We start from the raw sequence: 16,103 nt of genomic DNA on the forward strand, positions 1-16,103 counted from the left end.
AGTTTTATTTTTACTCCTGAAGTTTATCAACTTCTTCTTAGCTTTAGTCTATTACTTACTCCTATTTGATGCCCTCTTTTATGAGCTTATTATTTTTTTTTTCTTTCGTCTTATGGTAAACATAGCAATTACTTTTTGGTTTTTTCTTTCTCTTATTTCCTTCTAGTTCTTTGTTACATTCTTTCCTGTTATTAGGTGGAGAATTACCATCATGGCATGACAAAACTGAAATATGTGCCTGGTGAATGACAAAAAAGAATGGTGAGAAAAGGTTAAGCTGCACTGCAATAAGACCACTTACTGATCCTCCTTACTTCCTTATATTTCTTCTCTTTAGCAACATTGGGGCCACACTGAGTGAACCAGCACAGCTACAAACAGGGAGAATAACAAAACCTCAGGGTTCATGCAGCTTCCTAAATTTCTAAGGCCAAGATAACCCTTATTTTAAGTAGATGTGATCTCCTGAGTAGCAAAACTAATTTTTGTATAAATGTTTCCTGAGAATTTGATAACAAGAAAAGGAAAATAAAAATCTCCAAGCTGAACTTTGCTGACCTTAGTTGGCAGCCATCAGATCTCACTTCTATAAGGAAGCCCTACTGACAAATGGTAATCATTCTGAAACAGTGCCTCTCAAAACACAAAAAACCTTCCACAGTCATAGATCTCTTGAAATAACTTGTATTTCTTGTGTTTCAGTTTTCTTTATTTACTTGACAGTAACACTGTTATGGGCTCTCCCTAGACCTGCTTTGACATCACTTTGCCATCTTAATTTGACATATCACAACTGTCTCTGTTGTCTGACAAGTTCTTTCAGCATGAGGTTTTCTCATTGCAAGAAAATCTCCACAGACAAGAAGTATAAAAAGACTGAATCATAAAATTCTACACACCATCAAACAAAAATATGATATAAGAGAATAGATATTTAGCAGATCTGAGGACCCTTTTTTGAAAGAGGTAAAATTTAACATAAAGTTGCACTGAACACAGTAAAGATATACTAACTTAGTTCTTGCAAAAATAATCCCAGGTATGTAGGGAGTTGTTAATATCTAGGCAAATCAAGATAGATGGTTCGTTCATGTTTATACTATAATTAACATTTTTTCCCATCAAGAAAGGCTCTATAAACTGTTATATTTTTAAAATTCAAATGCAGCAGTTTCTCAAGTTAATTGAGTCTATACCTTTTGTGCAATATTCTTTTTTTAAGCCTTGAAGGCATGGAAACAAGCAAATCCATATTCAACAGGATGAACTGAAGAAGTGGCTTTAAATCATCATGATCAGTAAGAAAACTTGGTAAATTTGACCACTAATTAAAATGTTCCAGCTTGGGTCATAAGAACAGATAATATATAGACAGAAGATTAAGGAATATATACGGAAAAACTGTGACCAGCCTTAAATGAGATTTTGTAATCAAAAATCAATTAATTTTGTAAAGAACCTGGTCATAGAACTCAGACTACATGGAAAAGGATTATTTTACTATGTCTCATGAGAAATACATCTTTCAGGGAAATATCTGATACAGAGATGTTATTTGCACTCTATAGATTACCAGAGTTAGGTAGTTCTCTGGAAAACACTGCCGGTGTAATAAAGTAGATTGATTCCATTTTTAAGCCTTCAGAGGACAAGGGCTGGGGCAAATACCAGCCTAACTGTTTCAAGTCCAAAATCAGGCAGAGTCCCCTGCTGAGTTCTGAATGATGAATTAAGTGGAATAAGAACCAGAGAACCTCTGCCTGTGGAGAGCTTCAGTCACAGCATGAACATCCTGTAGATACTGAATACCATTTTGGCATACCACCTCGTTTTTCTTTGGACCTGGACAGTAGAGGAGAAAATAATAAGGGGGGAAAAGGTGGCTTTAAAAAAAATAAAAAAAAAAAATTGTACAACTTAGTCCAATGTTACCATTCAGCACTGCTGTATACCTGATATGATGAGTCCACCTACAGGCTGTGTTACAGCAGTGCCTGCACATGTTAAAAACTTTCTCCAGAATATTTTAAAAATTATTACCTTGAAATAACTTTAAATAGCTCTCTTGCTACATGTTAGGGCTTTTTTTTTTTTTTTTTTTTGGTAGAAGGTTAGTAGGAAAACTCACTGAAAAAACATTTTCCAGTAAAGCTGAAAGTTAAAGCAAGAAGACAGAAACTGGATTACAAACAAGATGGACTATCAAGGAGGGTAACACCGAGATGGACATCAGGGAGGGCATTTTACTAGAATTCTAAGGCAAAAAGACCTGTTCTTTCTAGGCCGTTTGCCTTGCAACTGGAATACAGGCCAGTAGCTTGAAAAAGAAATTTATGAGAAAGTGGCTAATACTGCTGAAGTAAGTGGGACCCAGGGATCACAAACAACTAAATCATTTTCTTACTCTTCAAAGGCTCCAGTATTTTGTTCATTTCCTTATGTGCTTTAAAAGACCGGTGATTAGTACTCTTTGGTTCTTAATAATAAAAGTGTTATAATAGCACTTTCAACAATAATTTACTAACTTCAAACATCTAGTGGCTTCTATATTTTCAAGGATAACTTTCAGAGCTTCTTTCCAGCAAACCTGACTACTTTACACTGTTACTAGCTTTTAGTTTCCTGAAGGCATGCATTTTTTATTAATTTTTTACATCTGCATTCTCCTAACTAAACTTTACAATTAGTCTCACAATTTCAGTCTTCTTTTTCCTCCATTGTCAAAGCAACAGAAGAACCCCGATTTCTGTCTAATGGGAACTCTTTACATTTTGGATTGTAAAGACATCTTGACTATTAATCAATGCAATAATGATAATATAATCAATGACATAAAATCTGAGTGCCAAAAACAATTTCTACCCTTTAAGTTACACTGGGACCACACAAGTCAGAGACAGAGGAGAGGGCATGAGCAGTTAACCTCTGTTCCATAGTCTAATACATCTTAGTAAGTGTCCAACTCATTAGACAGGGATAGAGTGGCTCATATGTGTAATTAATTATTGGCAGGTTTACTTTCAAAAAGGTGCCAGATGCTATGCATTTCCTAGTTGCTGTCTGTATCTCTGATCTATAATGTTTCCTGCCATGTTAAACATCTGTTCAGAACATACTTCTGCACATAGGAACTTCAGTAAATCAAGAGTTAAATCAAAATTGAATGAATGTGTATCCTCTTTCTTGTGTTTGTAATGATATCCTTTTAAAGATGTCATAAAGGAATATTATGTGAAAGAAAAATGTTCTGTAAATTGCATTTGGGTCATTATAGTTTGAAGATTTCAATGTGGATAAATAATAGAGACTTCTTTTGTGGCACCTGCTCTTCAGTTGTCTGAATTGGCATCTGTCTTGTCACTAGTAGCCTACTCTAAAAAAACTTTGGAAGTATCAAAGGTTTGAACCTTGACTCTCTGGAGTAGGTGTAAATAAATAGGCAGATTTGATTGTGCATTTAGCCCTTCAGCATTTCTTTGTTCCTATCATACAGTCTTCTGGAAAACTGGTGGTGTTTTCTGTCTGCATGTGTGCCTGACTGACTGATGTTTTTACTAAAATCCATGAACAGTCCCAAAGTGTGTGCAGAAGCATGAGCACACTGTGGAGCCTTTCAGTCAGATACTAGGAGCTAATCATACCAACCACAGACAGAGAATTTCTTAAAACAAATTTCTGACATGTCTATAAATAGCATGTCAGTTTGAAATTCCTGAACTTTCTCTTTTTCCTGCTTATGAATGGATTACAATGTGTGCAGGCAAGTTTTCAACCAGCAGCAGTATTTTAAATTATATCTATTGGGGAATTTCATGCCCTGTTTCAAAATAACCTATGGTTTTCTTCATGGCAAAAACCTAATCTTGCAAATTGCTTGCAGAAATTCTTCAAGTAAAAAAGGAAAACCAACTTATCGAAGAAAAGCACTATTTATAAATCATTAATAAAAATGGTTTAATTTCAGACAGTAGTGCAATTTTTCTGGGAACTTTTTGCAAGTCTTTATGGTGAAGATAAAAAGGAATCTATGAATAGAAATCCTACTATCACAAATTCAAGAAAACTTTCTTACAGAGGACTGTAAGGAAATTAACTGGATTTAAGTGCACTGTGCAGCATCACCTGTTCCTAGACAGAGAAAAAGGTACACTTAGACACTTAGGGCACATGGAAAAGAAGGAGTGGCATGTGGCACAGCAAAGAAGTACCTTATGAACTTAGCCTTGGAAAATCAATTCAGAGCTCTTGACCCAGTACAAACCAAATAATCCATAAAATTCCTCATCCTTACTGAAGAGAGTGATCACGTCCAGTGAGACACCTATTGCAAATGACACTGGCCTGACCTCTTGGCAGAAAGTTTTAACAATCACCTTGATTTCTAACAGGGATGCCCTGATGTCTAATAAGGCTGAGTTCCTACTGCTCCCACAGTCCTGCTTTATCAATTGCTTTCCTGCTCCTTATGCTGCAATACCCACAGTATTGTACCAACACAGTATTTTACACGTTACATGTTACAAATGAATCAGGTGCAATTAGTTTGAGTTACAATTCAGTTTTCCGTTCCTTTATTAAACAGTGATGGCATACCTCAAATAATAGTGCATTGAAAATATTGAAGATGAGTCAGAAATACACCCTAACCCTAACCTAAGATAAGGTATATTTTTTCTAAACAGATGTTTATATTTGGGAACACTGTGTAAAAATAACTTAAGCAACCTCTGTTAAGCTGGCTGAAACCAGCCAACACATTGAAAAGTTATCAAGGGACTAAAAGGCTGATCCTCCTCACTCAGTAGAATCACCTAAGTTTCATGTTCTCAAAAAAATCAGATTGAAGTATATATACAGCTATGCAGTCATATAATTGCAAGAGCTCTCTGAAATCCGAGACCAAACTATAGCTGGCACGAACCTTACATGAGGCTTCCCTGAAAAGACAAATTCATTATGCAGAGAAAATGTCTCATACCAAAATGAGCTTCAAGGTAATGATGAAAGAACTTCTTATATAAAAAAAAGGGAAATAAATTGATATATACACACACATGATCACACATATAAAAATCAGAAGACTTATTTCATAGAGTGACAAAAGCACCGACCGTCTTTGATACCTCAAGGGAAAATGATATATTCTTGACTGCATCTACAGTTAAGATGCTTTCAGCTGCAGAACAAGGAAAAACTGTTTTTTACTGATTTCTGCAGGTGGCTAGCTGACATTGAAGTACACCTGTCTATCACCAGGTGAACAAATGCAATCCTGACAATGTTAAAGCAAATTAAGGTTAGTGCAGACTATCATTCCTTCCACGATGTGGCACAGAGGAAATGGTGATTCACATGCTCAAAAGTCACCAAGAAGCTTCAAAATCATCTAGCAAATACATTTTTCCTCTTGAGAAGCTGGATTGAAGACTATTTTTAAAAGGAGTCATAATGACTACGACTAACATCAATCACAATAAATGAGGGTAAGCCCTACTAAAGTTTTCCAATCATATTTACCCTCATTAGGCATTTTGTTGATGGAAAAGCTAAGGCATCCTGTAGTATTTAACTTCTTTTTGATACACTGAACATATCAAGCTCCTTATATTGTACTTCATACATCTTCAGTGTATGTATCATTCTTGAAGTGCTGACTATAGAACAAGATAGTGGGAGTTTAACCAAATTTGTGCACAGAAATGAAAACACCTCCTCATCTATTCTTCCAAGGCACTGGACATTGCCTCAGCAATGAGCTAAGGGAGCCAAGCATCCCAATTATTTTGGCAGTTCCTCCATTCTCTGTTCCGTTTTGTCTCTCATCTCCTAGAATCCTTAGGATGAATCTAAGTCTCTGTTTTTTGCTCCTAGAAGTTGGACTCAGCATCTGGTTATGTTGAAATCTGGCCTTTTCTTGAGATTTGGTTAGTCCAGAAAATGATTCAACATATCTCTCCAATGCAATGCCTTTGTTTCTCATATCTTCACCTAAGCACTTAGTTTTGCCAGGTTCAACACTATAAAAAAGACTGTCAATAAAAATAGTAAAATGGGATGAAAAACTGGATTATAGAAATTTTAGCACCATGAATAACTTAAGGTTTTATTTACATGCTGTTAATTTAATACAAATTTCAAAATCACAAAATGATTTATTTATTCCATTTCCCTCTTACTTGATAATTTATTTAGTTCAAAATATTGGCTACATGCTGTGCTACAGACTAGTAGGGCAATTACCATACTTTTAGTTAGTTGGAAGAAAGTGTGCCTGGACACACAAACTAAAATGTTTTAGATGTGCCAGAATGAGATAAAACAATGACAGAATAATATGTACAGGGGAAAAAAGTTCTGCAAGAACATTAATTTTCCTACTTTACAGCATCTGTGCTCCTGAACACAGTAATACAAAGGTTCTGAAAAGTTTCTAAGAGAAACACAAAGGTCATGTTAAGCTCCAAAAAAAGTAAATTTTCGCCAGAAAGTATAAGGGATCTCTGGATTACCATAGTATCTAAAGGAAAATGGTTGTCCTGCTTTTCCTAATATAAAATTCAGTATTCTTCAAGAAAATCAGAAATGAATTCTGCCAGAATTGGTTGATGCCACAGTAATGTCACACTTGAGGTCTTGGGGAGCTTTTCGAGTAGTGTCATTTAGCACCCAAGTTCTATCTGTGGTTTCCAAAGGAATGTTTTGGGCAATTTTTCAATTGTTTCAAGAAGCCTTATGTCAAACATGATACAAAGCTAGTCCATCACCACCTCTACTGGGTATTTTCATAGGGCCATGTGGTGAGTTAATGAGGAGGAACAGATCCTGCTACTATCAGCGCAAAAACATTCTCTCTGTCATCTGACTTTAATTGTGCCTGTATCAGACACATATCAAATGTACAGAAAGGAATTCATCAAAGATCCCTTGGAGAAGGGCTACCTGGCTGACCTTCTACCCAGCTCATGATACATTAAAGTAAAAGCACCAGTGAAGTTTCTTTGGTACCTCACTCAAGAGAAGGGAAAGCATTCTATGTGACTGTGTTTCAATCATGGACATACTCTTACAGTTCCAGACACTCCAAGAATAGCTGTAGTGCAAATACTTCTACCCATCTGTGCTTGACAAAAAGAGGATATAGCTTTTCTTTCAGCTACAGATCAGATTACACATGCCTGTAACATTTTCACCTAAAAGCTAGAATGTTGTCATGCACTTTACATGGAGGGAATTTGCAGACCATATGGAAACTAGTTAGCGAAAACATATCTGTGCAAGTGTTAAATGGAACTCCACCATGAGCTCTGCTAAGCTCAAATATGTGACCTACACATATTGCGTGTTTGTTTCCAATTAGATTCTGTACGGACAATTTTAACCTTTGTAACTTCTGTTCTCTGAGGCATTGGAAGAGCCTCAGTTGACAAACCACAGCAGTGTTGGGCTGGTTCTGGTATACTCTGTTTGAAGCTATTTGCATTCAAATGCAAAAAGGTTCCTTTTAACCCATCACTGACAATATTTTCTACTTATAAAATTCTGATTCTCAGCTCTGAGAAGTTGATGAAACATTTGAAATTCAGTTGAGTGTGAGATACCTTTGAAGAAATAATTGGTTTTAGAAAAAGGAGCAAGTAACTATTTCAGTAATTAGTAATTTAGTAATTTTAGTAAAGAGATGAGGAATTTTACCAGTAAATATATTCTGCAATGTCAGATTACTACCTGATAGGGTTCCTCTGTTACCAGTCACATTTGGGAATTTACCAGAACAAGAAAAATTAACAATTTCTAGTATTAGTGGCCTAAGTTTTTGGTCTTGACTGACAAGATCATTGCAGCTTGTCCATTTCAACTCCAGTCAAAAGTTAAGAAGGCATTAAGACAGTAAGTATAATTTACTCAAACAATAGGTCAGCCAGTCTTCCATGGGACAGAATGATGTTAAAGCATGATGTAAAAGGATACGACTTCAAGATTTTTCACCAAAAGTTTGAGGCAGCTGAACAAAAAGGTGAAATCATAACTACGTTGTATGCACATTTCCAAAAATATATTGACAACACCTATCATAAACCATCAGATATTCTGAAAAAATCTGCATGATTAACCAGTTTTAGAAGTTGTAAAATGAATTTTGCTTTCCGCTTCCTTTTATTTTGTGCTCCTCAGCATGTAGTCAGCTACAAGACTGTGTAAATTCTTACCAAATCTGAAAATGATTTAGCACTTCTTACACACATATGCACAAGAGCTCTAGGAAGACCCTCAGGAAAAAGCACAAAGCATCATCAAGGGTGTCTGACAGTATTCTGATTTTAACAAAATGTGATAGGGGAAAAAAGTTCATACCATAAGGAGGTTTTGAAAAACAGCAAAGAAGGAAAGGTATTATTATGTCAAGCTTGAAAGTTGCTTCATAGAATGCAACAGATATTTTTATGGTGATCAATTTGAATGACAAGTGCCTTAAGACTTAATTAAAGTTTATTTGCTCCTTTTGATTCTTATAACTAAAACCTTAACATATAAAGTAACAAATTAAACCATTGCATATAAAAGTGTCAAGTTAATTACCACTTCCAGTAAAAAAGAAATCAAATTTCAATTATCAAAGCCCCACAGGAATTCTATACACTCATATCCTGAAAAACATCACTAAATCCCTCTTTTTTGAGTGATTACCTGGAGAGCACTTTCAAATACTTGAATACTGCCACTGGCTTTCAGTAAGGAATAACAGGAAATTTCTCAAAGTAAATCAGGTACCAGAATAAGAGAGAATTTGAAATTCTCTTTCAAAGGCAACTTAACTAGGCAATAATTCAGTTTAGTTGAGAAAAAGAATCTCATAGTGGCAATGAAGAAAGAAAAGATCAGAAGTACACAGTGACTATAAAAGCAACTCTGAATCCTCTGTTGAGAAGAAAAAAAGCCCAAGAATTTTAGAGGTGGCAAAGAAAAATTCAAGTCCTGCAAGGTAAAGATCTATGGTGTGTTTGGATTTTTTTACTTGCCAGATTGCTATTTCAATATCTTGGGAACAAAGGACTCATTTTTAGAAATCAGGAATGAGAGAGTGATTGAAGAGAACGTTAGATATAACATTAAAGAAAAATGATGGAAAGGACATTACTTGTTTTGGAACTCAGTGTTTGGTTTGAGAACGTTTTCTGATTCTGAATTGTGTGGCTAAGCCATAGATGGGGCAAAATATGGAATGACACAGCAAGCTGTTATCAGAAACATGCTACAAGCCAGAAACAATCCAAGAAAACATGTCCTCTGGATAAGCAGTGAGATTAAATACTGCTGTATAATTGTGAGATTCCTGTGACCTCTAGCATTTCAGTCTTTGTCATATCCTGGAACAGTTATAGCCTTGTTCATGCTATGGATCTGACAAAAAGACAAAATCAGAATGACTCAATGAATGATTGCATGAATGATTCAATGAAGAATTTTTTTAATCAGTGAAAGAACTCAGGTAAAGCAAAGACAATCTTAGTCATATTTTTTAAAACATATAGTGTGATTAATCAATTGCCAAATGGAAAATGGAATGCTACAAATTTTGCAACCAGCTTCACTGAAATAAGAGAGTTAAGAAAGTAACACATAAATTATCTTACAGTTATCTCAATGTGAGTCTCAGACCATTAATTTAGGTGTCATTAAGTGAGAATTGCAACTTATTCACAAACTATTCAATTAACAATAAAAAATACCTGAAGCTTCTGAGTATTACTAAGCTACTATACCATCCCTTGGTATTATTAAACAATAAGATGAAAGAAGAAAAGGGTCTAGAAAATTTCAGTTATAAGATGCAAATATTTCTAGCAACAAGAGCCAACACTATGAGATGTAATCATGGAAATACCATAGAAAAACTGTACACCAATATTTAGATAAAACACATAGAAGATAAAACACAATAGAAGGGGGTTTGGAATTTGAACACAAAGCTGTGTTTTTTCTGTGTAGATCTTTACATACTATAAGCATTGTCAGGAGACCTTTTCCTCTCAATGAACAGCAATACTGCATTTCAGAAAAATCCTGCAAGGAAAAAGTTTACTTGGCTGAGTATACTCCTCTGAATAAATGACCTGGGAGCAGTGCATGCTCATGAAAATTCCCCCTTCTCTATTTTAGCTGCATTAGTACTATTACTTTCTTCATGAGCTTGCCATATTTGCATGGTCTGTGTAACTTCTACATTACTTCCTGCCTCTTTTATAAGGCAAATTTTCTAACTATGAAATAGTGCAGACAGCACATAAACCCCATAAAAATCCTTGAAAGTGGTCAAGGATACTTTTCTTTAAAATTTATCAGTATTTATTCCTCCTCTAGGGACAGCTCTTTATGTGCCTTTGTGAATCCAACTGACCTGCCTGAGATAAAAACAGCCCTACCAAATACAGATATGGGCATCAATAATGTTGGAGCATGGTCTTCTTCTTACTTTCTTCTGTGGGAATAGTTTACACTTTTTAATTGTATTTTCACTAGCTTCTCAAAGTCAGGCTGAAGCACTGAATTATTCTCAGGAGAGAAAGGCAAACTACAGTGAGTATTTTGTGAGAGGATGTACCATTACACAGCATCTCAGGGGAACAAAAGGGTACAAAAGCTATCACTTTTAACTTCTTTAAATGAAATTAAATGCAAAGAAGTGAAATCACAATGCATTAACAACTGAGTAATTCATTTATCAAAAATAGTTATATAAAGTCTAGTGAAAATAAAAAATTGTTCATATTAAATTAATAATACCTATAATAACACAATCTCATACACAGAACAGTACCTTCAATCAACAGCTCTTGTCCATGGCTACCCAATAATGTTCGAGAGAGGAAAGGGGCAAAATCAACAAAAATTTCTCGCAGAAGAGGGGCCACCTTTTCTAAAGCTCTTTCAAGCTTTGCAGTGATACTGTGGGAAAAATAGAGACCATGATTGTAAGAACACTTCACAATAGAACTTAAATTATGTCAAATCACACCTGTTTTTAAAAGTTTCTGTAAGCTTCTTTAGGAAAGAGGATGATCATAATTTGATTAAACTTCACAGTTTTTAAATGGCTTCAAGTAAATGGAAATGTCATGTCAGAGTCAGCAGTGTGTCAGCCTCATAAATTCCACAGTATTTGCAGAGTACTCCAGAACAAGTAAAATTTTTTTATCCTTTTCAAATACAGGTCTGGTTCTGTCCTCTCCAGTTTAACGCAGGACTTTGTTTGCTCAGGAGAGGTTGCGTGTCTCCCTCCACTTCCTAGTGCTCCATTACCAAACTGCTTACTTTCCAATATGTACTAGCATTATTGAATAAAGAAAATAAACCAGCCAGATGAAAAATTACTTTAATGAAGTATTAGTGCCTGGCATAGTTTGAACAAGCTAGACCCTTCAGTTGAAAAGTTCAGACTTTTTGGTGAAGTGTTATTTTAGTATACACATCCTTGGTACCCAAAAAGTACATACATGGTAGCACATGTATAGCTACAGTAATGAACATTAAATGAGTTATTTTTTTTACAGTAATTTGGGAAGAGAAATTATTACTAATATTAAAAGATAGAACTTGTGTACCTCATGTTTTCAGCTGAATCCTCTGGCATTGGAGCAACAGTTTGGACAGCTGGCAGATTTTTGCTGGTAGCACCATTCACAAAGCTGGATGATGAAGAGGAAGAAGAAGATCCTGAGTCTACTGCACCTGTCCCCGAAAAAACACAAACCTTAATTCAGTCTTAAGAAACAAAACTTTTAAAATAGTCCTTATATTATTAATCTACTCCTAAGCATGGAAATAATGTTATTTTTTTCTAACATAGTGAAAACTTTTCTATATGGTTATCAAAAAATTAATACCTTAACTTTGCTAGTATAAAAATAATAAACTTGAAATCTATTGAAAATCAGGCAAAATAAATTCTTATCACATTTCCACTATTCCCAAACTATATTCCAAAGTTGAAAATAATTTTACATCATACTGTAAAGCAAGATCTTTCCAAAATAAAGGTGTACTTAAGATGAGCTTGAGAATAAAACTTTAAATATTTCTTAAAATATATTTATACATGCACACTTGGCTGCCCAGTTGCAACTACAGGCAGAAACTAAAATAGAAACTAAAAAAAATACAGGGAAGATAGAAAATGTACATCACTTCAGGAAGTAATGGGGGAAATTGGTGTCTGAGGAGTATGAAGATTCTAATTACAATTTTTCTGTTTCCTTCCTTGAGTCAAGGAGAATTGTAAGATATTAAAAGTAAGGAGAGCAATGGGGACATCATTTCAATGGGTTGTGAACAGCTGCCCAGAAAAAAAAGATGCACACAGAGCATACATTTATACTTTTAAGTGATCTGGGTCAGAGCTAAGGGCTAAACTTAGACTCTGGATGCCAATCTATCATGTTTGCTGAAATAGTGCTGTGAGTTCAGCCTCTCTGAAGCAAACCAGCAAAGGCTCAGAGAGGCCATGAACAGTGAGAGTGCTGTGATAAATGCTGTCCCTGTTCTGCACAGTCCTTCTGCAACATATCACTGCAAGAAAGGTAGCTACAAACAGTCTTGTACTTGGAGTTCAAAGCCTGAGGGACTGCAATGCTACCAGAGATGAGGCTGACAGGCAACAAGATTTATCCAAGTTAGCAATGAAGAGTGAGGAAGCCCAGTTTAGAGATCAGTGACATTATTCTGGCCATTTTCAAAACTGATATTTATTAACGCCCTGTTAATGGTCAGTTTTAGCAGTTACATCATTGTCCTTTGCATTACACAGGTGTATATTATTTTTCAATTTTTCATATTTTTTCAGTTCCTACAGAGATCCACAAGGCATTTATGGTTTCTTAACTGCTTAAGCAGCCAGCCAGCAGTGAAGCAGAGGGCAAATGCTGGTAAATGTAAAAAATACTCAGGCAGCAGGAATGATTAATTGATTGATTGATTGAATTTGTCTTTAGATACTTTTTACTGATAAAAGAAGGCAAAGATTGGATTTTTGACTAGATCATTTAAGAACATTTAAGTTCAAAACACTACCAAAATGTAAGCAGGATTTAGTGGGCTTGCTGACACTAAAGTGTAGCTGGTGAGGTTCAGGATTTACATTAGGAACTGATTTAGGCAGTTTTTTAATAGTGGGACTGGGAGATGGATTGTGGCTTACACTGTGTGTTCTATCTTGGATTAAATACAAATTTGAAATGTACCCAAACACACTGAGAAACACAAAACTATAAGGTAGGCTATCTGTGCCAACCTAGAAATCACAGCAACTTAACTGAGAATAGGTTATCTTAAGAAAGATTAAACCTTCACATATATATGTTTCTGTGTGTGCATTTGTGTATTTATTAATTTTAAAATTCATATATATATAGGGAATACCGATTTTTATTGTTTATTCCCTTTCCCTTCCGAAATGAAATTTCCTTCATTAAGGTTGTTTAAAAATGCAGTTGCTAAGCTCAGCCAGCTAGGCTTCCAGAAGATTGAACAGACCTAGAACTATTAGATTAACATAGAAGTAAGAATCAGGATATGAATTACAGAAATCCAGTCTAAGAAACTATAAAGCCAGCTTCTTACATAAAAAGATGAAGGAAGAAAACCTATCTCCCCATAGATGCATTCACAGCACTAAAGGACTTGAGTAACATACATCTCATTAAGTCATGACATGACATTGACTGTGACAGCAATGGCAGATGGAATGTAAACACTGACTATAACCCATGAATAACTGAAAAAAAACACCTTTCACCTAAGTCCAGCACAGAATATACCTTATAAATTGTGCTACCCATCACATAGATATGACTGTGTTTCTAGAGTATCTGTGACATACTGTAAAAACAACTGTAAATAGGTTTGGGGGGACATCTAGTGTTTCTAAAAAATTGCATTCTGTTTTCTATTTCTCATAGTAAAAAAAACCCAAACAAACAAGGTACTGTTCAATTAAATTCTATACACTATCTTTAAATAATTAATAACATAGATATTTCATAGATTAGAAGTATATAAACCAGAAAGTTTTTAGGTAGTCTGTATGTCTCAAAAACTGACTTACATGAGTCACTGTTTTGACTATCATAGGCATAGCTTAATTAAAAATGGCAAAATGAGAATTTTAATATTTTATTTAAATATTTTCAATGGGATACTACTTTTTTAACTGTCATTAATATGTTTAGCATTTCTAAAACATTGATATAAAACTTAAATCTTAAAAAATTTAAATCTTCATATAATGCTTTATTATAGAATTCAGTACATATATAGTTCTAATTAAGCCTCATATTTGCTGAAATTCCATTCAATCAGTTCTTCTCATCTAATCAAGCTAATCCATAGATTGGGATCAAAAAAAAATCATAAAAGAAAAAAGAAACTGTAAGATCTGCCAAAAAAGGGAGCCTTTAATCCACAGTGCCATAGTACCATGGCTTTTGCAATACTGCCCTCTACTAAGAACAGTAGTGGGGAAATGACTGATTTTAAAATACAATTACTTACGAACAAGAGCTACTACATTCCAGCCAAAATAGTTCAGATATTTAATTAGTAAGACAACTGAAAAGCTTAATGATACGATTCAGTATCATCTGGAAACAAGGTTTCCAGTGCATGATATTTTTTGCACAACATAGGAATACCTAAAAGGAAATCCATTCAAGATTAACAGAAGTGTCTACACAAATGGAACTGCTCAGAGAAGCAATAATATTATTCAGTGTATTCATTCCTCCCATCTGCCTCAGGAAAATTAGGTTTTAAGATCATATTTATTTTTTTTTTTAAATAGAAAAAAAAACTAGAAAAATAGAACTTAGAAAAATCAAAGTTCTATTATCAGGTATTAAAAGTAATCTGCAAAAGGAAAGAGAAAAAAAAATGAGTTCATATTACTCTATAAAGCAGAAGGATGCCAAAAGCATCCCCTTCTATTTGCTGCAACCCCAGAGAGATTTTCACATTCTCAACCCTTGACTGAAGTTGTGATATCCTTGAAGAGAGCTCTTCTCTCAAGTGTTTTTGTTTCTTTTAGAAAGAAAAAAGACTATAGCCAGATATTTCAAAGGAGCTTAATTTAAATATCAGTAGCTCTCAGTAAGGATTCATTTCTCAATGGAAACCAGTCTCCATTGTCAACAGGCTCCTTCATGATAGAGAATCCCACTACTACTATTTAAAATTATTTAAAAAGAAAGTCTAGTCTTCCTTCTATAGGCCATAAGAAAAGGCATGAATTCAGTTAAATTAAGTAGTTTCTTATTAAAAAAACCTTCCAAAATGAGCAAAATTTTTACTGACAAATAGTCATCCAAAATATTCAACCTCTACGATCTATAGTATGTTTATTGAGTAGCTGCTTGTCTCTACTTTCTTTTATACATAAAGAGGGATTAATTGGTATTTATCACATAAACATCCTCTACTGCAGAGCACTAGAAAAGTTAGCTCATTTCAATTCTAAACTACAGTTACAAAATAATATTGAGGCTAATTATTAACTTATTTAAGGCTGTGAAAGTCCAATGTGCACTATCAAAGATTACAAATATAGACCAAGAGAAAACACTGTATCTAATATAGGCCAAGGTTTGATCCTTCCAGGTTTTATTTTGGAACTACAAAAACAGCAACACAAAGATGATTAAAAAACAAACCACCACGGAAGGTAACAAAACAAAAAACAAAGACAAAATGAGGGTCACAAGAATATTTAAGGACAATACCTGTTGTATTAATCATACTTTTTGGTGTAGCTCCTGTTGCAGCAAATATATTAGGTGTACTACCCGGTGGCAGTCCACTCCCGGCTGTGGCAGCTCCAACGGTGGTAACAGCCAGACTACCTGGAGGGGGCTTCTTCACTGGTACAACCACACTCCTGTGGAAAAAGAAACAACAGATTACTAAAATTGCACAACCGAGCCAGGAAGAGGTTTTGGTTGTGATGGGTTTAGGCTGCTGTATGATGCCGCTGCTGAGAAATAACATAATATTGCAAATTTTCTTAATCTTCCTGAAATGGTGTAAAACTCTGTTAACAGGCCCTAAAACCATACTCC

General features: G+C 34.8%; 1 protein-coding gene across 2 annotated transcripts in view; it reads right to left on the bottom strand.

The window, feature by feature from the left end:
- Positions 1–16,103, bottom strand: part of NBEA (neurobeachin) — a 461,177-nt gene that overhangs the window by 257,369 nt on the left and 187,705 nt on the right. For both annotated transcript variants that reach the window (XM_058860312.1, XM_058860303.1), the window contains exons 32-34: positions 15,768–15,922; positions 11,601–11,727; positions 10,817–10,944 (exon numbers count right to left, since the gene is read on the bottom strand). In XM_058860312.1, coding sequence (XP_058716295.1) covers positions 10,817–10,944; positions 11,601–11,727; positions 15,768–15,922 — 410 coding nt within the window. The remainder of the gene's footprint in view (positions 1–10,816; positions 10,945–11,600; positions 11,728–15,767; positions 15,923–16,103) is intronic.

The sequence above is a fragment of the Poecile atricapillus genome, chromosome 1 (assembly GCF_030490865.1).
Source record: "Poecile atricapillus isolate bPoeAtr1 chromosome 1, bPoeAtr1.hap1, whole genome shotgun sequence".
NCBI lineage: Eukaryota > Metazoa > Chordata > Aves > Passeriformes > Paridae > Poecile > Poecile atricapillus.